Source organism: Papio anubis, chromosome 20, assembly GCF_008728515.1.
Source record: "Papio anubis isolate 15944 chromosome 20, Panubis1.0, whole genome shotgun sequence".
NCBI classification, from domain to species: Eukaryota; Metazoa; Chordata; class Mammalia; order Primates; family Cercopithecidae; genus Papio; species Papio anubis.
The window spans coordinates 1,301,217-1,328,418 of record NC_044995.1 but is presented as its reverse complement, the minus strand read 5'-3'; the positions used below and the strand labels follow the sequence as shown (position 1 = coordinate 1,328,418).

Genomic DNA, 27,202 nt, shown 5'->3' with positions numbered 1-27,202 from the left:
TGGGATTAGAAGTGTGAGCCGCCCCCCGCCGGTTGAACATCTGAAGCTTCTAAAGCGAACTCTTAGGTTTCATTGGCACGAGGGGCTCGAACCAGGTCAGCCTTCCAGGCGTCAGTGCCCAATGCTTGGCATCTACTGACAGAAACCAGGAATGAGGGGCTGGAGGCGGAAACAGCTTGAAGAAAGAGGTAGAGGCCAGGGAGTGAAGACGGTGTCTCCTTTTCCTGGAAGTTGGTAATTCAGGCAGAAGGAAATTGGATGAGCTTCCAGAACACTCGGGGTGCCAGGTGGCCCCGATCCCACCTCCACTGCGGAGACGCGGCCCCTTTAAGGCTCCCGGAAACGGTCCCACAGGACCGGAAGTGACCCTCTTTATTTCTCTGCCTCACGTGGTGCGGGCAGGAAGTGACGCGCGTGGCCCGGGAGCTGCGGACGCAGAGGCCGACGGAGCTGGAGTCGCGGACGCCGCGGGGTCTCCGGGACAGGTGACCGGGGGGAGGGGGCCGGGAGCGCGCCCAGAGAAGGCGGGGCCTGAAGCTCCACGTGGCGGGGAGCGCGAACGGGGGGGGGGGGGGGGGGGGGCCGCGGGGGGGGGGGGGGTCGGAGTACTCTGGGGGGGGCGGGGACAGGACGCCCACTTGGGAAGCTGGAGGGGCGCTGGCGCGGCGGGCCGTTGGGGGTGGTGGGTAGGGCTGGGGCGAGGCGGGGCGGGGCCCGAGCCTGGGCCGGTGGCTGTGGGCGGGGCCTAAAAGTTGTGGCTGGGCAGTGGGCGGGGCCATATGTTGCTTGGACAGCTGTGTGGCGGGGCTCTGATGCCTGGCGGAAGCGCTGTGGGCGGGGCCAGAAAGTTTTGCCTGACTGGAAGTGGGTCCATATTGTTGGCCGGGACGTTGGGGGCGGACCCAGAGGCTGACGCGTGCCGGGGGCGGGGCCACTTTATAGTGGGGAGCCAGGGGGCGGGGCCAGGGAGCTGGCGGGGAATGCTGGGGGTGGAGCCAGAAAGTTTCGTCTGAGCCACGGGCGCGGCCAGAGCGTTGGCGGGGAAGCGGGGAACTGAGCCAGAACCCTGGGGAAGCCACGGGTGGGGCCAGATGCTGACGTAACGAGGTGTGGGCGGGAGTAAGGGGGCGTGTCCAGGAAGTTGGCCAGGCCAATCGGAGGCGGGGCCAGAGGGTTGACTGGGAAGGCCGGAGGCGGGGCTGGAATAATAATAATAAGAGATGGGAGGGGCGGGTCTGGGCTGTTGCCTGAGAGAAAGTCGGGAGGGGGGCTAGATTAATGGCCCATGGGTTGGGGCGGGGCTAGAGCGGTCTCCAGGATGTCGGGGAAGTGGCCCTGGCATTCCCAGCTGGATTGAGGCTGGAGCTTTGCACAGAAAATCTGGGGCGGGCCTGGGTATTTTTGTCCTTGTTGGGGCTGGTGGAGTATTCAGTGGGGCAAAAGGCCAGTTCCAGGAAGCCTCGCCAGTGAGTTCTGGGCCTCTGTACAGAATTCTTTCGGGGGAGGCGGGAGGCTGTTGAGCTTCCTCAGGGTGCTGAAGACCGGGACTAGGAAGTCCCTGGGGAAGGTGTGGGCTTGGCGTGTTCTCTGAAAACTTGGGCAGCCAATAAGAGTGGGGTTCAGACTTTCTTTGAGCGTGGGATTAGGAATGTTTCTGAACCTTACCTGGCGGAGCTAGAATATTCGCCTGAATATGAGAGGCACCAGGATGAGCACAGGGAGGTGGGTCTGGAACTTTCTTGTGTAGGCTGGTTGGAGGGGTTGTAGTTGGAACTCTCCATACGGAACCGGGCTAGCACTCATACCACAGGGTATGCAGGCTAGACTAGAATCTGCGTTTGGAGGAGAGCAGTGTTGGATACTTAAGTAGTGGGTGGGGGCCAGAATATCCCCAAGGTGGGTTTCACTAGATTGTTTACATGGGAACTGGGTGAGTCCACAAAGATCATGAAAGGGCTGAGTCTTAATTTCTTTCTTTCTTTTTTTTTGGGGGACGGAGTCTCGCTCTGTTGCCCAGGCTGGAGTGCAGTGGCGCGATCTCAGCTCACTGCAAGCTCTGCCTTCCCGGGTTCACGCCATTCTGCTGCCTCAGCCTGTAGCTGGGACTACAGGTGCCCGCCACCACGCCTGGCTAGTTTTTGTATTTTTAGTAGAGATGGAGTTTCACCGTGTTATCTAGGGTAGTCTCGATCTCCTGACCTTATGATCCGCCCATCTCGGCCTCCCAAAGTGCTGGGATTACAAGCGTGAGCCACCACGCCCGGCCTGCCTGGCTAATTTTTTTGTATTTTTTTTTTAGTAGAGATGGGGTTTCACCCTGTTAGCCAGTATGGTCTCGATCTCCTGACCTCGTGATCCGCCCGTCTGGGCCTACCAAAGTGCTAGGATTACAGGCGTGAGCCACCGCGCCCGGCCCATCTTAATTTCTATGGGGAAAGTAGAGCTGGCAGTTGAAGGGAGGGAGAGTGAGGGCTGGAATTCTCTTGCGGTACAGGTTTTTTTTTGTGTATGGCTGTGAGGAGCCCCCAGTATGTTAGGGGACGAAATAGATTGGGGGGCCATTGGCCTTAGTCCTTCTTTTTCCTCTGCTCCCAGGAACCCCCAGTGCTGTGTCTAGATTCTGCAGGGGAGGTTTGCTGGGACCTTGACCCCACCGAGCCAGCGAAATGGTGAGGCTGAAAGTGGGTCTCTAGAATCTCAGTTTTGGGGAAGGGGGCTTGGGAGGATGGGATCCAGGGGGGCAGACTCTCAGACCCCAGGGAAAATCCCTGGTATGGATGGAGGTTTTTCCTTCCATCCCTCAACTGCCTCCCGGTCTCAGGCAGCCACACTCGATTTGAAATCAAAGGAGGAGAAGGATGCTGAGTTGGACAAGAGGATCGAGGCTCTTCGGCGGAAGAATGAGGCCCTCATCCGGCGCTACCAGGTGCCCTAGCCCCGCCCTGGGAGACCCCATCCCCTCTCTTCCCCGCAGTGAGTTTTTCTCACCTCTCCCTTACAACCTTTTCATGGCTCCCCATCACTGTCAGGATAAAAGCCAACGGCCTTAGCCTGACATCCCTTCTTTCATTCCATTATTCATTCATTCATTCATTTGTTCACAAGTATTCCCCAAGGGCTTTACCATACCAGCCCCGGTGCTGAGTGGTGCTGGGGATACAGCTGTGACTGAGACAGACCCAGGCCTACCCCTCCAGGGTCCACCGTCTAGTCAGGGATGTCCCAGAGCGGACAAGTCTGGAATCAGGAAATCCAGGGGTCTGTGGGAGTCCGGAGGAGGCTCCTCCCCAGCCTTGGGGATATCAGGAAGGGTTTCCTGGAGGAGTGGACTTTGAGGCTTGAGTGGTGAGTAGACAATAACCCGCTGAGAAGGAGAGGGGAACATGTTTCAGGCAGAGAGAACAGTTTGTGCAAATGTTGGAAGCAAGAGAGAGCTTGGAGCTTCAAGTTGGAGGGTTGGTTAGGAGAGAATTGACCTGGGCAGGTCAGCAGGGACTAGGCTGTGCGGGGCCCTGAATGCCACCAGGCTGAGTTTGAACTTTGTCCTGAGGGTGCTGGGGAACCAGGGAGAGCCTTGAGCAGGGGTGGGACCCGTCAGAATAGTTCTTTAGGAAGATGCCTCTGGGTGCTGTGTGGTGGTGGGTGGGAGGAGGTGATACTGGAGCCCAGTGACCGAGGAGGAAGCTGGGGCTGGAACCCTAGTAGGAGAGGAGGTACCTGGCTCAGGGCAGGGCTGTTGAGAGGAACTCAGTTACTAAAGAGCAGTTGGGGGCAGGGGGAGGAAGAGGGAGGATTTAGGACAAGGCCGCTGAGTAGGTGGTGTGGCTGTCCCTGAGATGGGATCTGGGGGGAGGCATGGGTTTCATTTATTCATTCTTCATGAAGTCATTCATTTTATGAAAGGCATATTGAATTTCCCTTGTGGGCCAGGCAAAGTTCTAGACTTGGGATACATGTCAGTGACATACATCACTGAAAGCGGACCGACATTCCTGTCCCCAGGCAGATTCTGCTGTAGTGGAGGAAGCAGACAGTGAGCAAGACGCACACGGTGCTGGGTGCAAATGGGATGAGATCAGAGAGGGTGGCAGGGAGCTGGTTTCCATAGGGTGCTCAGGGAAAGCCTCACCAGAAGGCAGCATTGGAGCAGAGACCTGCAGGAGGTGAGGGGTTGGAAGATCTCTGGGAAAAGTGTTCCTGGCAGAGGGAGCCGCTGGTGCAAAGCCCCCGAGGCAGGTTTGAGCTGAATGTGTTCTGCGAATAGCAAGGAAGCCAGAGTGATCTCGGGGCAGAGGGTGAGAGACGAGGTCAGGGAGGTACCAAGGCCAGACCCCACGGGTCCCACAGGATGTGGGGAAGGCTGTTACTCAGAGATGGGCACTACGGGAGCGTTTTGAGTGGGGCAGCAATGTGATGGGGTTTGAGGGATATGAGTGGCCTTCTTGTCCAGAGCCCAGGAGAGAGGCCTGGGCTGGGGCCAGACTTAGTCGGAGATCAGGGGTCTGTGGGAGGCTGTCTGGAGGTCAGGGCACCTGACGCTTCCCTACCCCGGGTGTCTGTTCCTAGGAGATTGAGGAAGACCGTAAGAAAGCTGAACTTGAGGGAGTCGCGGTCACAGCTCCCCGAAAGGGCCGCTCAGTGGAGAAGGAGAACGTGGCAGTGGAGTCGGTGAGCTCATCACTGGGGTTAGGGATCGTGGGGATGGGGAGGGGCAGAGGGTTGAGGCCTAGGACCCAGGAGCCCCCAGCTGTCCTGCACCAGTGGGTGGCCTCCATCCTGGCCGCATGCCTGCCTGCCCCAGTGACTGTATTTTCTCCATCTCCCCTCTTCCAGGAGAAGAACCTGGGTCCTTCCCGGAGGTCTCCTGGGACCCATCGGCCCCCAGGGGCCAGCAAGGGGGGCCGGACTCCTCCACAGCAGGGAGGCCGGGCTGGCATGGGCCGAGCATCGCGCAGCTGGGAGGGCAGTCCTGGGGAGCAGCCTCGAGGAGGAGGAGGTGGGGGCCGTGGCCGGAGGGGCCGGGGCCGGGGTTTCCCTCACCTCTCTGGAGCTGGAGACACCTCAATCTCTGACCGTAAATCTAAGGTAGGAGCTAGGCAGCACCTGGAGCCCTGGCTGAGGTTCTCTGTTGTCTGTTTCTGTCTGTTCCTCCTCTCAAATGCACAGTTGTCCTGTATGTCCCATCTTTCGGCATCTCTCTCTGAGCCTCTGCCTCTGGCTCTGTTTCTCTCTTCCTTTACCACCTCCTCCTCCTCCTGCTCTCCCTCTTCTATTTCCTCCTGTTCCTTCTCTCTCTCCTCACGCCCAGAGCTCTCATGTTACTCCTTGTCTCTTTCTCTCCTGCCCGTGTTCCCCCTCTTCTCATTCCTCCCTGCCTTCCTTCCCTCCCTCCCTCTCCTGCAACACCTAGTGCTGCGTGTCCTCTGTCGCTCGCTCTTTGTTTCCCTTTTTCTGGCTTTCTGGTGCATGCTTGCCCGCTCATCCTCTGTCCCCACCTCTCCTGCCTTTCTGGCACAGTTTGTGTGTCTGGTGGGCTGTCTCTGTCTGAATTGTGCTTGTTAGGCTGGGCTCTGTGTGTTAGTATGTCTGGTGGGCTGTCTCTGTCTGGTGTGCTTGTGGGCACAGGCTCTGTGTGTGTGTCTGGTGGGCTGTCCCTGTCTGGTGTGCTTGTGGGCAGAGGCTCTGTGTGTGTGTGTGGGGCTGTCTCTGTCTGGTGTGCTTGTGGGCAGAGGCTCTGTGTGTGTGTCTGGTGGGCTGTCTCTGTCTGGTGTGCTTGTGGGCTCTGTGTGTGTGTCTGGTGGGCTGTCTCTGTCTGGTGTGCTTGTGGGCAGAGGCTCTGTGTGTGTGTCTGGTGGGCTGTCTCTGTCTGGTGTGCTTGTGGGCACAGGCTCTGTGTGTATAGTGGGCTGTGTCTCTGTCTGTGGTGTGCTTGTGAGCTGGGCTCTGTGTGTGTCTGGTGGGCTGTCTCACCATCTGTGGTGTGCTTGTGGGCTGGAGGCTCTGTGTGTGTGTGTCTGGTGGGCTGTCTCTGTCTGGTGTGCTTGTGGGCAGAGGCTCTGTGTGTGTGTCTGGTGGGCTGTCTCTGTCTGGTGTGCTTGTGGGCACAGGCTCTGTGTGGCATTCTGTTTCTGTGTTTGTGTTGGTCCCCAGCTTTGTTTGTGGGGAGCAGTGATCTTACTGTAACTGCCTCACTCACCCATGACGTGCAGGTCAGCGGGGTGTGAGGAGGTCTAGCTGAGTGGCGGACAGCCCACCATAGACATGGGTTGAACCTGGTTCTGTGAGTTACCTGTCCTTGGGCAGCTCACGTCCCCTGTGAGCTTCTGGTTCTGGCATTTACACGGGAATAAGAAGATTCAAAAATTAGCCGGGCGTGGTGGTGGGCACCTGTCATCCCAGCTACTTGGGAGGTTGAGGCAGGAGGATCACTTGAATCTGGGAGGCGGAGGTCACGGTGAGCTGAGATGGTGCCACTGCACTCCAGTCTGGGTGACAGAGTGAGACTCCATATCAGAAAAAAAAAAAGCTGGGTGCGGTGGCTCACACCTGTAATCTCAACACTTCAGGAGGCCAAGGTGGGCAGATCACCTGAAGTCAGGAGTTCGAGACCAGCCTGGCCAACATGGTGAAACCCTGTCTCTACTAAAAATACAAAAAATGAGCCAGGCATCGTGGCACACGCCTGTTATCTCAGCTACTCAGGAGGCTGAGGCAGGAGAAGTGCTTGAACCTGGGAGGCGGAGGTTGCAGTGAGCTGAGATCACGCCATTGTACTTCAGCCTGGACAACAAGAGTGAAATTCTGTCTCAAAAAAAAAAAAAAAAAAAAGAATTAGACTTAAATTGGGCATGCCAAGCTGCTGTCACAGAAAGACGCCAAAAATCTCACGACCTAAGTAGAGTAGGAGTTTATTTCTCTCTTGTATGCTGAGCCCTGCAGGGAGGTGGGTGGTCCAGGGGGCGAGGCCCCGCTCCATGATGTCACTCAGGGACCCAGGTTCCTGCTTTTTTGTGTTTGAGATGGAGTCTCGCTCTGTTGCCTATGCTGGAGTGCAGTGGCGTGATCTTGGCTCACTGTAAGCTCCGCCTCCCGGGTTCACGCCATTCTCCTGCCTCAGCCTCCCAAGTAGCTGGGACTACAGACGCCTGCCACCACGCCCGTCTTCTTTTTTTTTTTTTTTTGTATTTTTAGTAGAGACGAGGTTTCACTGTGTTAGCCAGGATGGTCTCAATCTCTTGACCTTGTGATCCACCTGCCTGGGCCTCCCAAAGTGCTGGTATTACAGGCGTGAGCCACCACCCCCGGCCACGTTTAAAATTTTTTGTAGAGACAGGGTCTTGCTATGTTGCCTAGTCTGGCCTTGAACTCCTGGACTCAAGCAATCCTCCTGCCTTGGCCTCCCAACATGCTTGGATTAGAGGTTTAAGCCACCATGTCAGCCTGGAGGCTGGTTTTGAACGCAGGCTCCCTCCGTCTAGTATGTATTGAAATTCCAGACCCCCGCAATAGGAAAGCCAGTGCAGTATATACTGTGTTGTTTGCATAGACTAGGCCTGACTAACCAGCCTCATTAGTTCACTACTGACCTTGAGCACGGAGCATGCTGAGAGCAAATGCTCAGACACCAGCAGACCAGTCTGAGGAGAGGAGCCTCAGGCCTGCTGGGCAGCCCCTCTCCTGCACGGGCAGCCTAATAGTTCTCCCTGAAGCTGGGTATCCCTATCTTTATCCCCCCAGGAGTGGGAGGAGCGGCGCAGACAGAACATTGAGAAGATGAACGAGGAGATGGAGAAGATCGCCGAGTACGAGCGCAACCAGCGGGTCAGTGGTGCGGGTGTCCCCATGGCGGGGCCCAGCTGCCTGGGCCGCGGGGAGCCGGTGTCAATCCCCTGCTCCGCTGCCTGCAGGAAGGGGTGCTCGAACCCAACCCGGTGCGGAACTTCCTGGATGATCCCCGGCGACGCAGCGGGCCCCTGGAGGAATCTGAGCGGGACCGCCGGGAGGACAGCCGCCGGCATGGCCGCAACTGGGGTGGCCCTGACTTTGAGCGGGTGCGCTGTGGCCTTGAGCACGAGCGGCAGGTGGGTGCTGGCGGTGAGGACACCCCGGGGCTGTCAGGGCTATGATGGGGACTGCGCAGCAGGAACCAGACAGATTAGGGCCATGGGGCCTCTCCTTTTTTGTGCCGTAGCACAGGACTTTTTTTTTTCATTGAGACGAATCTTGCTTTGTCACCCATTCTGGAGTGCAGTGGCGCCATCTCGGCTCACTGCAACCTTTACCTCCCGGGTTGAAGCAATTTTTCTGACTCAGCCTTCCAAGTAGCTGAGATTATAGGCGAGTATTACCACGCCTGGCTAATTTTTTCGTATTTTCAGTAGAGATGGGGTTTCACCATGTTGGCCAGGCGGGTCTTCGCAACTCCTGACCTCAAGTAATCTACCTGCCTCGGCCTCCCAAAATGCTGGGATTACAGGTGTGAGCCACCGTGCTTGGCCAGGATTTTAATTATTAAGGATTTGTGGTATGTTTTGTTTCCTGCTAAGGCAAATCTTCCCTCATTGTTAATGACATCAGCATTTATGAGGCACCTACCATGTGGCAGGTGCTGTGTGAGGGGTGGGGACCTGACCTAGAAGAGGAGGGAGGGGCAGTGTCCTTGCACTTGGTGGTCCACCCCGAAATTGTTCGTCTGTTGGTTCTTCTGTCAGTACCACGCTGCTCTAGTTGTTACAGCTTTGTGGTACGTTTGAGCGTTTTCTTGTTACTAACAGTATTTTTTTTTTTTTTGGTGACGGAGTCTCACTCTGTCACCCAGGCTGGAGTGCAGTGGCGCCATCTTGGCTCACTGCAAGCTCCGCCTCCTGGGTTCACACCATTCTCCTGCCTCAGCCTCCTGAGTAGCTGGGAGTAGCCGCACGCCCGGCTAATTTTTTGTATTTTAGTAGAGAGAGGGTTTCACCATGTTAGCCAGGATGGTCTTAATCTCCTGATCTTGTGATCCGCCCCCCTCAGCTTTCCAAAGTGCTGGGATTATAGGCGTGAGCCACCACGCCCAGCGGGGTAAGAGTTTTGAGGCAGAGCCCCTTCCTTGATGAGGTTTCTATTGGTGGGAGCTGAGTGAATGAAAATATAGCAAGATGTGAGGTCCTGCCAAGTGTTGTGGAGAAAAATCCAGCAGCTGAGGCGACAGAGGGATGCTACAGATCTGAGAGGGCCTCTCTGAGGAGGTGCCACCTGAGCCTACTTGGTTGTGATCTCTGCCTTGTCACTGCTTTCCTGTGTGACCCTGAGCAAGTGGATGTGCCCTGGGGCTTAGGGGTGGGGTGGGGTGTGGGACTGCGCCCTGACTCCCCCTGGGCTGGGGGGCAGGGCCGCCGAGCTGGCCTGGGCAGTGCTGGAGACATGACGTTGTCCATGACGGGCCGGGAGCGGTCGGAGTACCTGCGCTGGAAGCAGGAGAGGGAGAAGATCGACCAGGAGCGGCTGCAGAGGCACCGCAAACCCACTGGCCAGTGGCGGCGCGAGTGGGACGCCGAGAAGACTGATGGGATGTGAGTCTCCTTCCTACTGCCCTCCCTGTGTGGCACCTTGACCTTGGCCCTGACTTCTAAGTCCTGTGCCTCTCTCTGGTTTCTCCTGCTGTGTATGAGTGAGTGACTGCTATATCCTGAGATGCTGTGGACCAGCTGCCGGAGCTCAGCAGCACGGCAGCACATGAGAGCACTTCTGGTTTTCTTTTTTTTTTTTTTTGGAGACAGAGTCTTGCTCTGCCGCCCAGGCTAGATGGAGTGCAGTGGCGCGATCTCAGCTCGCTGAAACCTCTGCCTCCTGGGTTCAAGCAATTCTCCTGCCTTAGCCTCCTGAGCAGCTGGGGTGAGAGGATTTCTTCTGTATGCACGGGTGCGCTGGGCTCATCTGATCCAGGCTGGACGCTAAGCTGTGGGTCACACTGGGCTTGGCTCCTTGCGGCAGGGTGAACTCATTCTGCGCCAGGGTGTTCATTCTGCTGTCCAGGCTGAGGGCAGCAGCTGCCTGGAGAGCGCTTGCCCTGACATGGGCAGATGCACAAGCGGGCACACTTGCCAGTCGTTTTTGCCAGCACACTCCATCTCACTGGGGCGGGGAAGTAAGCTCTGCCCACTCCAGTGGATAAGAACACCGGTGGCTGCAGGGACGTCAGTTCCAATGCAGGGAGGGTGTGAAGGCTGTTTAACAGCGATTAGACCTTTGCATCCTCCTGCCAGCCTCTGACCTGTCCCCACCAACACAGATTCCTGAACGTCTTTCCATGCCCCACCATCACCACCTTCTTCTTCTTTTTTTTTCTTTGGAGATGGAGTCTCGCAGTGTTGCTTGGCCTGGAGTATAGTGATGTGATCTCGGCTCACTGCAACCTCTGCCTCCTGGGTTCAAGCGATTCTCCTGCCTCAGCCTCCCGTGTAGCTGGGATTACAGGTGCCTGCTACCACATCCAACTAATTTTTGTATTTTTGGTAGAGACAGGGTTTCACCATGTTGGCCTGGCTGGTCTTGAACTCCTGACCTCATGATTTGCCCACCTGAATCTCCCAAAGTGCTGAGATTACAGGTGTGAGCCACCGTGCCCGGCACCACCACCTTACCCCAGTGGCATTGTTAACCTCAAGTTTGACTCTGTCCCCCGATGCAGTCAGACTTAAAACCCTCATCACATCGTCGTCATGGGGACCAACTTCCATAGCCAAGAAGGAGAAGGTTCAGGAAGAGCCAATAAATGGCAGTATTTAAAGATCAGCAACTTTAGGTTTTACCTCATCCCCCATTCTTTCCTGTGTTGAAAGTTTTCATTCACCTATAACTTGTGTTTTGGCTTTGGCTAAGGAGAAGGATTTTGTCTGCCCGGTGGTCGGGAAGCATTCTGTTGTGGATTGTGAGCTAAGCCTGTGCAAGTGTGAGAAATATTTTGCTCAGATACTATAGCTGATCTTCCTAAGGAGGAGGCAGCTGGACTTTTGGGGAGATGTTCTCAGTGTTCACAGTGAGAAAGTATTTGTTTTTCTTGTGTGTCCCAAAAACAGTTTGCAACAAGTCTGATTAATAATGTGTGTGTGGGCTGGGTGCAGTGGCTCACGTCTGTAATCCCAGCACTTTGGGAGGCCGAGGCGGGTGGATCATGAGGTCAGGAGATGAAGACCATCCTGGCCAACACGGTGAAACCCCGTCTCTACCAGAAATTCAAAAAATGGCGGGACGCAGTGGCTCACGCCTGTAATCCCAGGACTTTGGGAGGCCGAGGCGGGCAGATCACGAACGAGGTCAGGAGATGGAGACCATCCTGGCTAACATGGTAATACCCTGTCTCTACTAAAAATACAAAAAATTAGTCAGGTGTGGTGGCGGGCGCCTGTAGTCCCAGCTACTCGGGAGGCTGAGGCAGGAGAATGGTGGGAACCCGGGAGGCAGAGCTTGCAGTGAGCCGAGATCGCGCCACTGCACTCCAGCCTGGGTGAAACAGCAAGACTCCGTCTCAAAAAAAAAAAAGAACGTGTGTGTGGGCCAGGCGCAGTGGCTCACGCTTATAATCCCCACAATCCCAGCACGTTAGGAGGCCGAGGCTGGAGGACTGCTTGAACCCAGGAGGTTTGCAGTGAGCCGTTATGATGCCACTGCACTCCAGCCTGGACCACAGAGCAAGACCCTATCTCTAAGAAAAAAAAAAATTCCATGGTGTCTTGCTTTCATCAGCATATATTTGAGTCCCCCCTATGTCATAGAAGGTTCTAGGTGATACAGCAGCAAACAAAACATTTCTGCCTTTGTGGAACTAAGAATGTAGTGGGCAAGGTGGGTAATTAAGAGGTCTAATGTCAGGCCCGGAAGGACAATGAAGCAGAGTAAGCAGCCAGGGTGGAGATTAGAATTTTAGACTTAGATAATCTGTGTAATAATAATAATATTATTATTTTCTTTTTTTTTGAGACTGAGTCTTGCTGTGTTGCCCAGGCTAGAGTGCAGTGGTGTGATCTCAGCTCACTGCAACATCCACCTCCTGGGTTCAAGTAGTTCTCCTGACTCAGCCTCTGGAGTAGTTGAGATTACAGGTGCCCGCCACCATGCCCGGCTAATTTTTTTTTTTTTTTTTTTGAGACAGAGTCTTGCTATGTCACCCAGGCTAGAGTGCAGTGGTGTGATCTCGCCTCACTTCAAGCTCTGCCTCTCAGGTTCATGCCATTCTCCTGCCTCAGCCTCCCGAATAGCTGGGACTACAGGCGTCCGCCACCACGCTTGGCTAATTTTTTGTATTTTTAGTAGCGACGGGGTTTCACCGTGTTAGCCAGGATGATCTCAATCTCCTGACCTCATGATCCGCCCGCCTCGGCCTCCCAAAGTGCTGGGATTACAGGCGTGAGCCACCTGCGCCTGGCCTAATTTTTGTATTTTTAGTAGACATGGGGTTTCACCCTGGTCTCAAACTCCTGGTCTCAGGTGATCCACCCATCTGGCCTCCCAAAGTGTTGGGATTACAGGTGTGAGCCACCGCGCCCGACCCTAATATTGTCTTAGCTGGGGGTTCAGGAAGGCCTCTGAGCGGAGCCCTGAAAGGAGGTGAGGGAGTGAGCCAGTGAAAAATGTGGGAAGAACGTTCCAGGAGCAGGCGCTAAGGCCCTAAGGCAGGAGCTAGGTGTGGTGGAAGAGCCTGCTTAGCTGGAGAGGCGAGAGAGACTGGTGGGAAAAGTCAGTCAGTTGGGGGTCATGTACTTGTTTTGGCACCCACATTCTGAATCTTTTTGTATGTGTCACTATGCTGTCAAATTTGTGTCTCACCTATCACCTGGTCCAATTTTTTTTTTTTTTTTTTTTTTAGACGGAGTCTCGCTCTGTCGCCCAGGCTGGAGTGCAGTGGCGCGATCTCGGCACACTGCAAGCTCCGCCTCCCGGGTTGACGCCATTCTCCCGCCTCAGCCTCCGAGTAGCTGGGACTACAGGCACCCGCCACCTCGCCCGGCTAGTTTTTTGTTATTTTTTAGTAGAGACGGGGTTTCACCGTGTTAGCCAGGATGGTCTCGATCTCCTGACCTCATGATCCGCCCGTCTCAGCCTCCCAAAGTGCTGGGATTACAGGCTTGAGCCACCGCGCCCGGCCAGTCCTATTTTGTTTTTGAGATGGGGTCTCTCTCTGACACCCAGGCTAAAGTACAGTGGCTTGATCATGGCTCACTGCAGCCTTGACCTCCCAGGCTTAAGCAATCCTCCCTCCTCAGCCTCCCTAGTAGCTGGGATTACAGGCGTGCGCCACCACGCCCAGCTAATTTTTGTATTTTTTGTAGAGGTGGGGCTTCGCCATGTTCACCAGGCTGGTTTCAACTCCTGGGCTTAAGGGATCTGTCTGCCTCAGCCTCCCAGAGTACTGGGATTACAGGCTTGAGCCACCATGCCCAGCCCTGTCCTAATTCTAGTGTCCCCTGTCTGGTTGACCATCTGTCACTGATCCAATTTCTGACCCTGACCTCTCCTATCTTCTTGATCCTCTTGTTACCGTGTTCCCCCAGCTGCCCGCTCATGCGTTATCTTTCCCCAGGTTCAAGGATGGCCCAGTCCCTGCCCATGAACCATCCCACCGCTATGGTGAGTGGGTGCCCTTGGATGAGCCGAGGCTCGGTCTGGGAGTCGGGTGGTGTGTGCCACGCCTTCCCTTTCCGATGATACCTGGGTTCTGTTGCAGATGACCAGGCCTGGGCCCGGCCCCCGAAGCCCCCTACGTTTGGGGAGTTCCTGTCCCAGCGCAAAGCTGAGGCCAGCAGCCGCAGGAGGAGAAAGAGCAGTCGGCCTCAGGCCAAGGCAGCACCCCGGGCCTACAGGTGGGGCATCCCTTCTGTGGACTTGCATACCCTCAGGGCTCTCCACAGGGTGTCCTCTTCTTTGGCTTGCTGTGAAGGTGTGGGTACATTTGTCTGTCCCTGTCTTTGTCTTGGCCCTATCTCGCAGGTCTGTGGTTTGAGGGGCTTGGGATCTGGCTCTTGGTTTTACCCTCATCTGTCCCCTTTCTGCCCTTACCCATCTCCTCTCCTGCCACCTGCCCTGCTATCTGTCTTTGACACCTGGGGACACACATCTGCCATTCCCTCAGTGCTCCAACATGCCAGGTGCTCTGGGCAGCTCCTCCCTAGGGAGGGTGGAAGCAGGAAGCCCTTCCTCCTATCTACTCTCCACCCAGGCATCACCCCTTCCCTCTGTTCCCTCTAGTGACCATGATGACCGCTGGGAGACAAAAGAGGGGGCAGCATCCCCAGCCCCTGAGGCTCCACAGCCCACTTCCCCTGTGGAGACATCCACGCAGGTGAGGCTGGGCCACAGTTCAGGGCACGGGCCTGGGGTGGGGGCTCAGGGCCTGCGCCTTGCCCTGACTTGCCTATGTCCCCAAAGCTACCCAAGATCCCAGCTCCTGCCCACCAGCCTCCCGAAGACAAGGGGGAAGAGAACGAGGGGGAAGAGGATGAAGAATGGGAGGACATAAGTGAGGACGACGAGGAGGAGGAGGAGATCGAGGTGGAAGAAGGTGATGAGGAGGAGGAACCAGCCCAAGACCACCAAGCCCCAGAGGCCGCCCCCACTGGGAGCCCCTGTAGTGAGCAGGCCCACGGAGTCCCCTTCAGTCCAGAGGAGCCCCTGCCGGAGCCCCAGGCCCCTGGCATGCCTTCCAGCCCTTTCTCACCACCCAGCGGCCACCAGTCCGTGTCCGATTGGGGTGAAGAGGTGGAGCTGAATTCTCCCCGGACCACCCACCCGGCTGGCGCCCTCTCTCCGGGTGAGGCCTGGCCTTTTGAGACTGCATGAAGCTGGCTGTGTGTGTGTGTGTGTGTGCACAAGTGCGCGTGCCCTGGAGGGGTGTGGCTGATGGGGGACCCTTGGGGGCTGGGCCCTGGGACCCAGTGTGTCCTATAGCCATGGTGGCTGTTGGTTGGGGGGCAGCCCATGCTCTTCTGTACGGTCATGCTCTTCTCTGGAATGCCTCCTCCCAGAGCCTGCCCCAGCCCTTCGAGCCCCCTCCCCAATAAAGAATTCACATCCTCAAATGACATTCCCCCAGGTGTGTCCTTGAACCCCCTTCAACTCCCCTTGGGCCTTCTCTCTTGGGGTAGGGAGATGTCAGGAGGGAAAGGGGGCTTGACCGGGCCTCCCCTTCCCTAGGAGGTGGCCAGTCAGCCCCTGCCTCCCTGGAGAGTGGGCCCAGCCTCCCAGGAACCCAGAAAGCTGAAGAGGAAGGGTCTGAGGCAACTCCAGGTGGGGGAGTGCATGGGGCAGGGGGTGGAGGCTGCTGCTGCTGCTTTCTGTGGGGCTGAGGGGCAGAGGGCTTGGGGGAGTGGGGTGAGTGTGTGTAGGTAGCAGTTGGACCATAGAGGTGAGGTGAAAAGGGTGAGCTGGGATAGGGATTGGAAACTGGAGCTGGGTGGCAGGGGTGGGGCAAAGGGGCAACTTTATGGGCCAAGCCAATAGGAATTGGGTATGTGGGTGGAGGTTGAAGTGGGGGGTAAGGAAAGGATTAGAATTTTGGAGTCGAGCTCAGGGGTTTTGGAAAGCACTGGTTTAAGAGTAATGGGGTGTGGTCCGACACCTTGGCTCATGCCTGTAATCCCAGCACTTAGGGAGGCTGAAGTGGGCAGATCACTTGAGGTCAGGAGTTCCAGACCAGTCTGGCCAAGAAGGTGAAACCCCGTCTTTACTAAAATAAAAAAATTAGCTGGGTGTGGTGGCATGCGCCTGTAATCCCAGCTACTTGGGAGGCAGGAGGCTCGCTTGAACCTGGGAGGCGGAAGCTGCAGTGAGCAGAGATCGCTCCACTGTACTCCCACCTGGGCGACAGAGCGAGACTGCGTCTCGGAAAAAAAAAAAAAAAAAGCGGAGGGTTGGTGTACTAGGGCAGGAGCTAAAGGTGGACTTCGAAATTTGAACTGGCTCCAAAAGACCAAAAAGATGTGCAAGGGCAGAAAACTGGATTTCACTGTGGCTGGGATTAGAGTTTTTTTTTTTTTTTTTTTTTTTTTTGAGACGGAGTCTCGCTCTGTCACCCAGGCTGGAGTTCAGTGGCCGGATCTCTGCTCACTGCAAGCTCCGCCTCCCGGATTAGAGTTTTGAGGTGCAACCTAGTGGGGCAAATTAGAATAGAGATGCGGACCCCATCAGCATTTTGGGACCGACGAAGTGTGAGCAAGAGGCCGAGCCCCACTCCACCTACACTTCGTAGGAGTAAGATTTCGAATCTCAGATGGCCTCCCCTCCCCGCAGAGTGGGATTAGGATTTGGGGTGCAGAGCCGAGGAAGGACTGGTTAGAATAGCAGGCGGTGGCGAAGGAAAGGGGAGGGCGGGTCCTCTAGGACTGGCTTGGTGGAGGTTGGTGAAGGCCGTGAGATGGGGCGGGGGTGGGAGAGGACAGGTTGCAGCGGTGGGTGGCGCGGGGGCCTAGGCGCTCTGTCTTGGGCCACGTGTTGGTCGGGAGACAGAGCGCACCACACCCGCGTTTCCCCGATTGTAAACAGGGTTATGTTGCTGGGGGTGTTTGCTGCTGCGTGGGTCTGCTGAGATGATTAGTCTAGGCTGTGTAAACCGCTTAGCGCGAAGCCGGCTGTGGCAGGGGCTCGAACGGGGAAGGGGCGTGGCTAGGCGGGGGAGTGGTCCTGGGCCTGGGGGAAGGTAGGAAGACTAATTCCCTCGGCTGACTCAGCCCCTTCTCTCCTCAGAGGCGGGCCCCGAGGGCCAGGAGACGGCGGAGATCACCGACTTCCAGAGGGTGCGTTTCTGCAAGGTGGTGGCGGCCCCTCCGCCGCCGGGGGCCGCTCGCTGACCGCGCCCGCCGGACCGCGGCCTCCGCGCTCTGCACTAACCTCCCATCGCCTCGCTCCTCTGTCCTCTGCTTCTGCCACACTCCAGCCAGGAGAGGGTTAAATGTAAGGGGGGAGGAGCCAGGGTCTGCGAGCCGGGCGGGGCCAGGGCAGTAGTCGGTGCAGGCCCCACCAACGGGGGACGTCGCGGTACCGGGACGGCCGGGACGCTTCCGCGTTAGCCTCCCATGGAGGCCCTGGGCGGCTCGGGTTGAATCTCCCGCCTCCAGGATTGCATCCGAGGCCTGGCAGATAGCCGGTGACTCTTCCGAAGGGCTTGAATTACTCGGGCACCAGCCTTGTCCTATTAAACGCAGTGCTTCCGCTCACCCTTGAACTGTGTTTCTGGAGGGGGCAGGCTGGGTCGCTGTGCTTGGCGGGCTTTTCCGTGTTGGAAGAGGCGGGAGGAAGGAGTCTTCCTTCACTCTTCTGATCCGTCTTCCCTCCCCCCCCTCCTGCAGGCCTCCCCGAATTCCTGAAGACGCTGCTGGGAGGGGACTGAAGCTTCCCCGCCTTGATGGGGAGGGGGCGTCAGGAGGGGTTTATCTGGATTTCCAGGCTGTCTTCTCTCTTCCCCAGAGCCTAGTCTGGACCCCTTGGCTCTAGAGAGAAGACGGTGGGGGAGGAGCTGGGACAAGGGGCGCGATTGCGGTGAGGGGCGGAGTGGAACCTCGGGGCCTGAGGTTGTGCTGAGCGACCAGGAAAGGGGGCTGAGCGTGTGCTGGAGGCGGCGGGTCCCGCAGCGGCGGGGCCGGAATTCCGACAAGCGGAGTTAGGCGGGGGGCGGGGTCGGCGCGCACGGGTGGGGATCTTGCCGCGGTCATGGGGCGGGGCCATCCGCGGGGGCGTGGTCGGGTTGCCGCGCGGGAGCCCGCGGTGGAGGAGAGCAGGGACTTCGGCCTAGACTGTGGGAGCCAGAGGGTAGCGCGCGGGGCTTGAGCGCTGGAGTAGACAGTCCGACAGTCAGCGAGAGATACTGGCTGCGGCAGAGGGCGGCGTAGGGCTCCTGGCAGGTCTTGAGCGGGACGAGGGGGCGGGCTCCGAGGCGGGGTAGACGCCTGGGCTGGATGAAGTCTGGGTGTGGGAAGAGAACCGGGTTGTGGCAGAAGCAGGCGGTGATAGAGGTGATGGAGCTAAACGCGGGGGCGGGGCTGGAGCGAGGGGGCGGGGCTAACACCTCCGCCGGTAGGTGGTTGGGCGGAGGCTGGAGGGGGTGGGCCTAGGCTGCGGAGCCGTGTGGGGGCGTGACCATGCCTGGCGGGGGCGGGGTCGGAGGCGGGCGATTTAGAGCGCGGGGCGGTCCTGCGGGATGGGGGCGGGGCCTGGCGGGGGCGGGGTCTGTGCGGGCCGCGGCGCGGAGCGGAGTGGGCTGCGGGGATGCGGGGGACCAGCTGCGTGGGCGGCGGCGCCGAGAGCCCCGGCGGCGCGGGGCTGAGCGAGGGCCCACGGGGGCGTTGGCTGCGCTTGGCCCCAGTCTGCGCCTACTTCCTCTGCGTCTCGCTGGCTGCCGTGCTGCTCGCTGTGTACTACGGTCTCATCTGGGTACCCACGCGGTCCCCCGCGGCGCCCGCCGGCCCGCAGCCCAGCGCGCCGTCCCCTCCGTGTGCCTCCCGCCCGGGCGCGCCGCCTGTCCCGGCGCCCGCCGCTGCCTCCGTCTCCTGCCTCCTGGGAGTCCCCGGCGGGCCCCGATCCCAGCTCCAGCTGCCTCTGAGCCGCCGCCGCCGCCGCCGCTACAGCGACCCTGGCCGCCGCCTGAGCCACCAGACAGCCAGAGAGACGCCACAGGCCGCGGAGGGTCGAGGACCTGGGTAACTCTCCCTTCCACCCCAACCCGCATCGCCAGCCCTCAAGAGCTCAGTGCTCCACGCCGAGGATGCACCGTCTCCGGATGGGTCCGGCCTCCTTCCTAGTGACATCGCCCAGCGTCTCTGGAGCTGTCATCCCGCGGAATGGGGGCCCAGGGGGTGTCGGCTCGGGGCCTTGCCTCTTGCAGCTCCTCTGTGGTCAGACCGGGTCCTTCACCATCAGGAAGATCCCATCCTGAGCTCTGTCTCCTGCTCCTCCTGCTGTGGGATGCTGAGCACAGAGCCCACAGCCCATCTGCCTTCTCACCTCCCTGAATCTGTGTCCATCTGCAATAAACCACAGCCTCAGCTGCCTCGTGCTGTGTCTGTCCTGTTGTCTGCAGAGATGCCTCCCCTCCCAAGTTTGTGTGGGGAAGACCTTCCTGGGTGTGGCCTTTGTCTCTCTTGTCCCAGGTGGGCTGTTCTCCTTGCTTAAGGCGCTCTTCTCTTTTTGGTTGGAGTAGGGAGAAGAAGCTTAGCAGCAGCAGGGCCTTTGAAGGTCAGACAGTGGGAAGGGCTTCCCAGTTTTTTGTGTGCTTAGAGCAAAGGACAGATGTCTCTGGAGAGAAGCAGAGTGTCTGCCCTCGTGTTACAGCACAGGAGACAAGAGGAGGAGTGGGGTGATTTAGGACAATAGCTGGGGTTCTGGGAATTGCTGTTGGTGTAATTATCATGTCAGGGACAGAGGCTAAATAACTCAGGGATCTCAGTTGGCTGCCGAGAGGGAACGATGCTGGCCCACTTCCTGGGGTCAGAGAGATGGGAGTGGATGGCGGCGGTGGTAATGTTGCTTCTCAACCTGTCTGGAAATCTCAGAGCCAATCACCAAAGCGCTGTGCTGCCTTGGAAGACTGGTGCAGCCTCTCTGGCCTGCGGCGCTGCTAGGAAACCTAGACCAGGAAACTGAGGTCTAGCTTCTGGGCAAGGAGTCCGAGGTGGGGAGGCCATGTTCCATCCTGGAAGACTGAGGCCTGGCTCTGGGCAGGGCCTGGGATCTGACATGCAAGAAACTCGTCCCTTGCCAGCCTCACGGCTTGAGCTGGAGGCCGTCCCAGGAGAGTGAAGCTGAGCCTTTCCTCTCACATTGTGGCTCCTGGAGATCTGTGGAGGTGGTTCCTTAGGAAGGTGAACTGCTCTGCTCACCTCCCCTTACCCCACCACCACTCCCCAGAGCGTGTCTGTGGACAGAAGGGGAATCCAGGAAGCCAGCACTATTTTTTTTTTTTTTTTGAGACGGAGTCTCGCTCTGTCGCCCAGGCTGGAGTGCAGTGGCCCGATCTCAGCTCACTGCAAGCTCCGCCTCCCGGGTTCACGCCATTCTCCTGCCTCAGCCTCCCGAGTAGCTGGGACTACAGGCGCCAGCCACCACGCCCGGCTAGTTTGTTGTATTTTTTTTCTTTAGTAGAGACGGGGTTTCACCGTGTTAGCCAGGATGGTCTGGATCTCCTGACCTCGTGATCCAACCGTCTCGGCCTCCCAAAGTGCTGGGATTACAGGCTTGAGCCACCGCGCCCGGCCGCCAGCACTTCTTTATAGTCAGCATAGGTGATAGGGGCACTGACTGGGGCAGGACTATTCGGGTACAAATTCCAGCTCCTCTCATTACAAACTGTGTGACTTTGGGCAGGTCACTCGACTTCTGTGTTTCTTCTCTTTTCTTTTCTTTTTTGATATGGAGTCTTGCACTGTCACCCAGGCTGGAGTGCAGTGGCATGATCTCGGCTCACTGCAACCTCCGCCTTCCAGGTTCAAGTGATTCTCCTGCCTCAGCCTCCTGAGTAGCTGGGATTACAGGTGCCTGCTACCACACCCAGCTAATTTTTTTTGTATTTTTATTTTTTATTATTTTATTTTTATTTTTATTTTGAGAGAAGTCTCACTCTTGTCCCCCACACTTGAGTGCAATGGCTCCATCTCTGCTCACTGCAACTTCCACCCCCTGGGCTCAAACAGTTCTGCCTCTGCCCTGCGAGTAGCTGGAAATAAGGCCCCTGCCGCCATGCCTGGCTAATTTTTATACTTTTTAGTAGAGATGGAATTTCACCATGTTGGCCAGGGTAGTCTCAAACTCCTGACCTTGTGATTTGCCCGCCTGGGCCTCCCAAAATTCTGGGATTACAGGCGTGAGCCACCGCGCCTGGCCTCTGTTTATTTTTTTTAAAAAGTTTGTTTCTATAAATTTTTTGAGACGAAGTCTTGCTCTATTGCCCAGGCTGGAGTGCAGTGGCATGATCTCTGCTCACTGCAACCTCTTCCTCCCGGGTTCAAGTGATTCTTCTGCTTCAGTCTCCCGAGTAACTGGGATTACAGGTGCCTGCCACCCCACCTGGCTAATTTTTGTGTTTTTAGTAGAGACGAGGTTTTGTCATCTTGGTCAGGCTGGTCTCAAACTCCTGACCTAAGGTGATTCGCCCACTTTGGCCTCCCAAAGTGTTGGGATTACAGGTGTGAGCCACTGCGCCCAGCCTTAAAGTTTATTTGAATTTTTAAAACTTTTTTTTTTTTTTTTTTTTTTAATAGAAATGGGGTCTCATACTATGTTAGCCAGGGTGGTCTTGAACTCCTGGGCTTAAGTGATCTTCCTGCCTTGGCTTCACAAAGCCCTGGGATTATAGACGTGAGCCACCGTGCCTGGCCCTGCCTGTGTAGTTCTGTAGAATGAAGATGCTAATGGTACTTGCTTTGTAGACTTGCTCTGAGGAATAAATAAACTGGTGATCTCAAGCCCTGAGAATGATGTCACATGTTCTCTGTCTCCACCACTTCTGTCCCTCAGAGTTTAAAAGCCCCAGCTGGGATCCTCTGGGGATAGCAAGTCAGTCCAAAGCCCTGGCCACCAGCAAATGGTGAGTTTGAGGGGGAGTCCCTCCATTTCGGTTCCCACTGGCCCCCCTCTCTTTGGTTTTCATCTCTCTTCTCCCAGCCCCATTTTTTTCCTACTTTTTCATTTCCTTGTTTCTGTGTGTCCTGGCTCTTTTCTCTTTCTGTGTTTGTCTCTGCATATCAATCTTTCTGTGTCCTGTGTGTCTCTCTGGTGTTTCTTGGTATTGTTTCTCTCTCCCACTCTCTATCTCTCTGACTCATTCTGTCGCCTCCCTATTGCTCTCTGTCCCCAGCTCGTTCTCTCTCTTCTTTTCTTTTTTTTTTGGAGATGGAGTCTTGCTCTGTCACCCAGGCTGGAATGCAGTGGCGCTAGGATTACAGGCACGCACCACCACGCCTGGCTGATTTTTGTATTTTTAGTAGAGAGAGGGTTTCACCAGGTTGGCCAGGCTGGTCTTGAACTCCTGACCTCAAGTGAGCTGTCCGCCTCAGCCTCCCAAAGTGCTGGGATTACAGGCGTGAGCCGCTGTGCCCAGCCCCAGCTCATTTTCTTTCTTCTCGCCTCCACACTCATCTCACCCCAACACGTTCTTCCACCTTGGTCCCCTTCCCCTGCCCCCGTGCCCCACAGCTTCCAGTTCCCTAGTCGCAGTGCCCCCTGTCTCCTTCCCTTTATCTCTTCCTTTTCTCCTCCTGTTTCTCTTTTGATCTCCATTGTTTAATCTTTTAACAAATATTTTTTGAGGCCGGGCACAGTGGTTCTTGCCTGTAATCCCAGCATTTTTATTTATTTATTTATTTATTTATTTATTTATTTATTTATTTATTTTTGAGGCAGAGTCTCGCTCTGTCGCCCAGGCTGGAGTGCAGTGGCCAGATCTCAGCTCACTGCAAGCTCTGCCTCCTGGGTTTACGCCATTCTCCTGCCTCAGCCTCCCGAGTAGCTGGGACTACAGGCACCCGCCACCTCGCCCGGCTAGTTTTTTGTATTTTTAGTAGAGACGGGGTTTCACCGTGTCAGCCAGGATGGTCTTGATCTCCTGACCTCGTGATCCGCCCGTCTCGGCCTCCCAAAGTGCTGGGATTACAGGCTTGAGCCACCGTGCCCGGCCAATCCCAGCATTTTGGGAGGCCAAAGCCGAAGGATCACTTGAGGCCAGAAGTTAGAGACCAGCCTGTGTAACACAGCAAGACGTCATCTCGACAAAAAATTAAAATATTAGCTGGGTGTGGTGGTGCATACCTGTAATCCCAACCACTCAGGAGACTGAGAGGAGAGGATTGCTTGAGTCCAGCAGGTCGAGGCTGCAGTGAGCTATGGTTGCACTGCTGCACTCCAGCCTGGGAAACATCAAGACCCTGTCTCTAAAAAACTAAAAAAACAACCCCCCCAAAACCCACAATTATTTTTCAAACATCTGCTGTGTGCCAAAGCTTATTTTAAACACTGGAGACCCAGGAGTGAGTAAAACAGGCAAAAATTCCTGCTCTTGGCTGGGCGTGGTGGCTCATGCCTGTAACCCCAGCACTTTGAGAGGCCAAAGCAGGAGGATCACTTGAGGTCATGAGTTGGAGACCATCCTGGACAACATAGTGAGATCCTGTCTCTACAAAAAATGCAAAAATTAGCTGGGCATGATGGTGCATGCCTTGTACTCCCAGCTACTTGGGAGGCTGAGGTGAGAGAATTGCTTCCTGGGAGGTCAAGGTTGCACTGACCTGTGACTGCACCACCGCACTCCAGCCTGGGCAAGAGAGCAAGACCCTGTCTCAAAAAAATTCCTGCTCTCAATGGAACCGAATATTAGTGGGGACACAGACAAGAAATACGACTAATGGCTGGGCGAGGTGGCTCACGCCTGTAATCCCAGCACTTTGAGAGACCTAGGAGGGCAGATCACCTGAAGTCAGGAGTTCCAGACCAGCCTGGCCAACCTGGTGAAACCCCGTCTCTGCTAAATACAAAAATTAGCTGGGTGTGGTGGTGGGCGCCTGTAATCACATCTACTTGGGAGGCTGAGGCAGGAGAATTGCTTGAATCCAGGATGGGGAGGTTGCAGTGAGCCGAGATTGCACCACTGCACTCCAGCCTGGGTGACAGAGTAAGACTCTGTCTCAAAAAAAAAAAAAAAAAAAAAAAAAAAAAATTCCTGCTCTTAATGAAACTACATATTAGTGGGGACAAAGACAAGAAAAGTCATTAATAACTTTGAGTGAAAGCAGCGTAAGGGTGATGGGGATGCTGGAGGGGCTGGTTACTGGGTAGAAGTCCAAGGCAGGTGAGGACGAGTCTGGTAGGTCTCTGGCGGCTGAGGGAACAGTAAGTGCAAAAGCCTTGAGGATGGTGTGCCTGGCTTGTTCAAGGAACAGCAAAGAGGCCAGAGTGGCTGAAGCAAGAGGGAGTGGGGGAGAGCAAGAGGAGGAGGTGAGGCAAAAGACGACAGGCAGCTTGATCAGGGCCTCATGAGCAGTGGCTCACCCCTGTAAACCCAGCACTTTGGGAGGCTGAGGCGGGTGGATCATGAGGTCAAGATATATATATACACACACACACACACACATACACACACACACACGTACAGATTTTGTTTGGTGGTTCCTCCATAAATTAAACACAGATTGTCAGGCAGGGCGTGGTAACTCACGCCTGTAATCTCTTACACTTTGGGAGGCCAAGACAGGAGGATCACTTGAGTCCTGGAATTCAAAACCAGCCTGGACAACATAGGGAGATCCCGTCTCCACAAAAAATTAAAAATTTAGCCAGGCGTGGTGGCACACACCTGTAGTCTCAGCTCCTTGGGAGGCTGAGGCAGGAGGATCGTTTGAGCCCAGGAGTTGGAAGCTGCAGTGAGCTATGATTGCATCACTGAACTCCAGCCTGGGCAACAGAGTGAGTCTCTTCCCAAAAAAAAGAAAAAAAAAGTTCAAACAAAATACTGTACATGCATGTTCATAGCAGCACTATTCGCAATTGCCAGAAGGTGAAGCAACCCTAAAGTCCATCAACAAATGAATGGATAAACAAAATGTGCAAAATGTAGCCTATCCATACAATGGAATTTTTTTTTTCCAAGACGGAGTCTTGCTCTGTTACCCAGGCTGGAGTGCAGTGGTGTGATCTCAGTTCACTGCAACCTCCACCTCCTGGTTCAAGCGATTCTCCTGTCTCAGCCTCCCAAGTACCTGGGATTACAGGTGTGCACCACCACGCCCAGCTAATTTTTGTGTTTTTAGTAGAGACGGGGTCTCACCATGTTGGCCAGGCTGGTGTCGAACTCCTGACCTCAGGTGATCCACCCGCCTCGGCCTCCCAAAGTGCTGAGATCACAGGCGTGAGCCACCACGCCCACCATGCCCAGCCCTGAATATTCACATTTTTTGCTGCAAAAATATTACCACATCTGATGGGAGAGAAGGGGGCGCCTGCATCAGGCCTCTGAGAGTGTTACATAATGTATGGTATTCGCTCAAAATTGCCTTTCTAAAATTGGAACAATTCTGAGTTCTGCAACTCATCTGTCCCCAAGGACTTCTGCTAAGGGCTTGTGGACCTGTAATTTGGCCCGCTGCCAAACCTAGATTCATCTTAATTATTTGCTCAACATTTATTTAATGGCTCAGGGAAAAAAATAACTCTCTGTTACAATTTTTTAAAAGTAGAGAATGACGTTCATTTAGTAAGTTCCCATTGTCAATGACATGCTATTTTTAGCATTGTGTGGTTATGCGAATGTGTGTGTTTGTGATGGCTTGGATGAGTGTGTCTGTGTGTGAGGGCGTGTTTTTGTGTGACAGTCTGAGTGTGCATGTGTGTGTTTGATTGTTTCAGTGTGTGTAATTGGGTGTATAAAAGTGTGTTTGTAATCCCAGCACTTTGGGAGGCCGAGACGTGTGGATCACGAGGTCAGGAGATCGAGACCATCCTGACTAACACAGTGAAACCCTGTCTCTACTAAAGAAAAAAAATACAAAAAACTAGCCGGGCAAGGTGGCGGGCACCTGTAGTCCCAGCTACTCGGGAGGCTGAGGCAGGAGAATGGCGTAAACCTGGGAGGCGGAGCTTGCAGTGAGCTGAGATCCAGCCACTGCACTCCAGCCTGGGCGACAGAGCGAGACTCCGTCTCAAAAAAAAAAAAAAAAAAAGTGTGTTTGCTCCTCTAATCGCAGCACTTTGGGAAGCCGAGGTGAGAGGATTGCTTCAGCTCGAGTTCGAGACCAGTCTGGGCAACACAGCAAGACCCCATTTCTACAAAACATTAAAAGATTAGCGGGGTGCGGTGGCGTGCACCTGTGGTCCCAGCTACTCTCCGACGCTGAAGCAGGAGGATCTCTTTTTTTTTTTTTTTTTTTTTTTTTTTAGGACTGGGTGTTCCTCTTTCCCCCCGGGGGGGGGGGATAGGGGCCGGATCTCAGCTCACTGCAAGCTCCGCCTCCCGGGTTTACGCCATTCTCCTGCCTCAGCCTCCGGAGTAGCTGGGACCACAGGCGCCCGCCACCTCGCCCGGCTAGTTTTTCGTATTTTTTAGTAGAGACGGGGTTTCACCGTGTTAGCCAGGATGGTCTCGATCTCCTGACGTTGTGATCCGCCCGTCTTGGCCTCCCAAAGTGCTGGGATTACAGGCTTGAGCCACCGCGCCCGGCCTGGAGGATCTCTTAAGCCTAGGAGGTCAAGACTGCAGTGAACTATAATAGCACCGCTGCACTCCAGCCTGCGCGGCGACAGAGCAAGATCCTGTGTCAAAAAAAAAAAAGTATCATGCATGTTTAGTCTAGTTGAGTCTGTGTGTGATTGTACGTTGAGTGTGACTATGGGTCTGTGTGTGTGTGTGCGTGTGTGAGAACGTGCATGAGAAGAGGCATGGTGCAGGGTTTAAAGTTTATATATTGAGAGAAAGTTCTCATTTCAGGCGACATCTGTGCCCTCCGCAATTAGAATTTCAGCGGACTCCACAAAATCAGCAAATATTGTGCTGTCAAGCAATACCTTTTATGTCCACTAGAGGCCGCCTGTCTGCTTTGAGCAGAGGAAACTGTATTTTTGCATTTAGTTGCTGGAAGTTTGCAGACACTTGCAGAGATGTGGGAGGTAGAAGTGTGGGGATGAGAGGTGGAGAAGTGTGTGTGTGTGTGTGTGTGTGTGTGTGTAGTTTAGTCATTGCCTTACTCACCTCAGCTGTACATAGAGCAGCCATCCTCAAACTTACTGGTCTCAAGACTCTTTCATTCATTTTTAAAACAGGGTCTTGCCCTATTGCCCAGGCTGGAGTGCAGTGGCCTGATCATGGTTCACTGCAGCCTTGAACTCCTGGGCTCAAGCGATCCTCCCATTTCAGCCTCCCAAGTAGCTGGGACCACAGGCATGCACCACTATGTCTGGCTGATTTTTAAAATATTTAGTAGAGATGGGGGTCTTGCTGTGTTGCCCGGGCTGGTCTTGAACTCCTAGACTGAAGCCATCCACTTGTCCCAAAGTGCTGGGATTGCAGGTGTGAGCCACCACACCTGGGTGAGATGAATACTATTATAAAAGAGCAAGTTCAGCCCCCTTTTGCCTCTTTGCCCTTCTACTCTCTTGAATTGCTTGAATCCAGGAGGTGGAGGTTGCCGTTAGCGGAGATCGCGCCACTGCACTCCAGCCTGAGCAATAGTCTCAAAAACCAAAAACAACAACA

At 55.5% G+C, this 27,202-nt stretch overlaps 2 protein-coding genes across 3 annotated transcripts; both read left to right on the top strand.

Annotated features, from left to right (window-relative positions):
• Positions 1-396: 396 nt before the first annotated feature.
• Positions 397-15,059, top strand: CCDC9 (coiled-coil domain containing 9). The gene is made up of 12 exons (XM_021931239.2): positions 397-485; positions 2,596-2,669; positions 2,822-2,926; positions 4,567-4,668; positions 4,834-5,085; positions 7,738-7,821; positions 7,908-8,081; positions 9,373-9,554; positions 13,562-13,608; positions 13,706-13,841; positions 14,227-14,320; positions 14,407-15,059. The coding sequence occupies exons 2-12, from the start codon at positions 2,667-2,669 to the stop codon at positions 14,815-14,817; spliced, it is 1,590 nt and encodes a 529-aa protein (XP_021786931.1). The 5' UTR covers positions 397-485; positions 2,596-2,666; the 3' UTR covers positions 14,818-15,059.
• A 1,716-nt stretch (positions 15,060-16,775) lies between these two features.
• Positions 16,776-19,031, top strand: INAFM1 (InaF motif containing 1). Of its 2 annotated transcripts, none has more exons than XM_031659116.1 (2): positions 16,776-16,926; positions 17,322-19,031. In XM_031659116.1, exon 2 carries the CDS (start codon positions 18,238-18,240, stop codon positions 18,670-18,672), a length of 435 nt encoding a protein of 144 aa, XP_031514976.1. In that variant the 5' UTR covers positions 16,776-16,926; positions 17,322-18,237; the 3' UTR covers positions 18,673-19,031. The 2 variants fall into 2 exon arrangements, with proteins under 2 accessions (XP_031514976.1, XP_003915834.1); XM_003915785.4 differs by lacking the exon at positions 16,776-16,926 and adding an exon at positions 16,953-17,119.
• Positions 19,032-27,202: the final 8,171 nt, after the last annotated feature.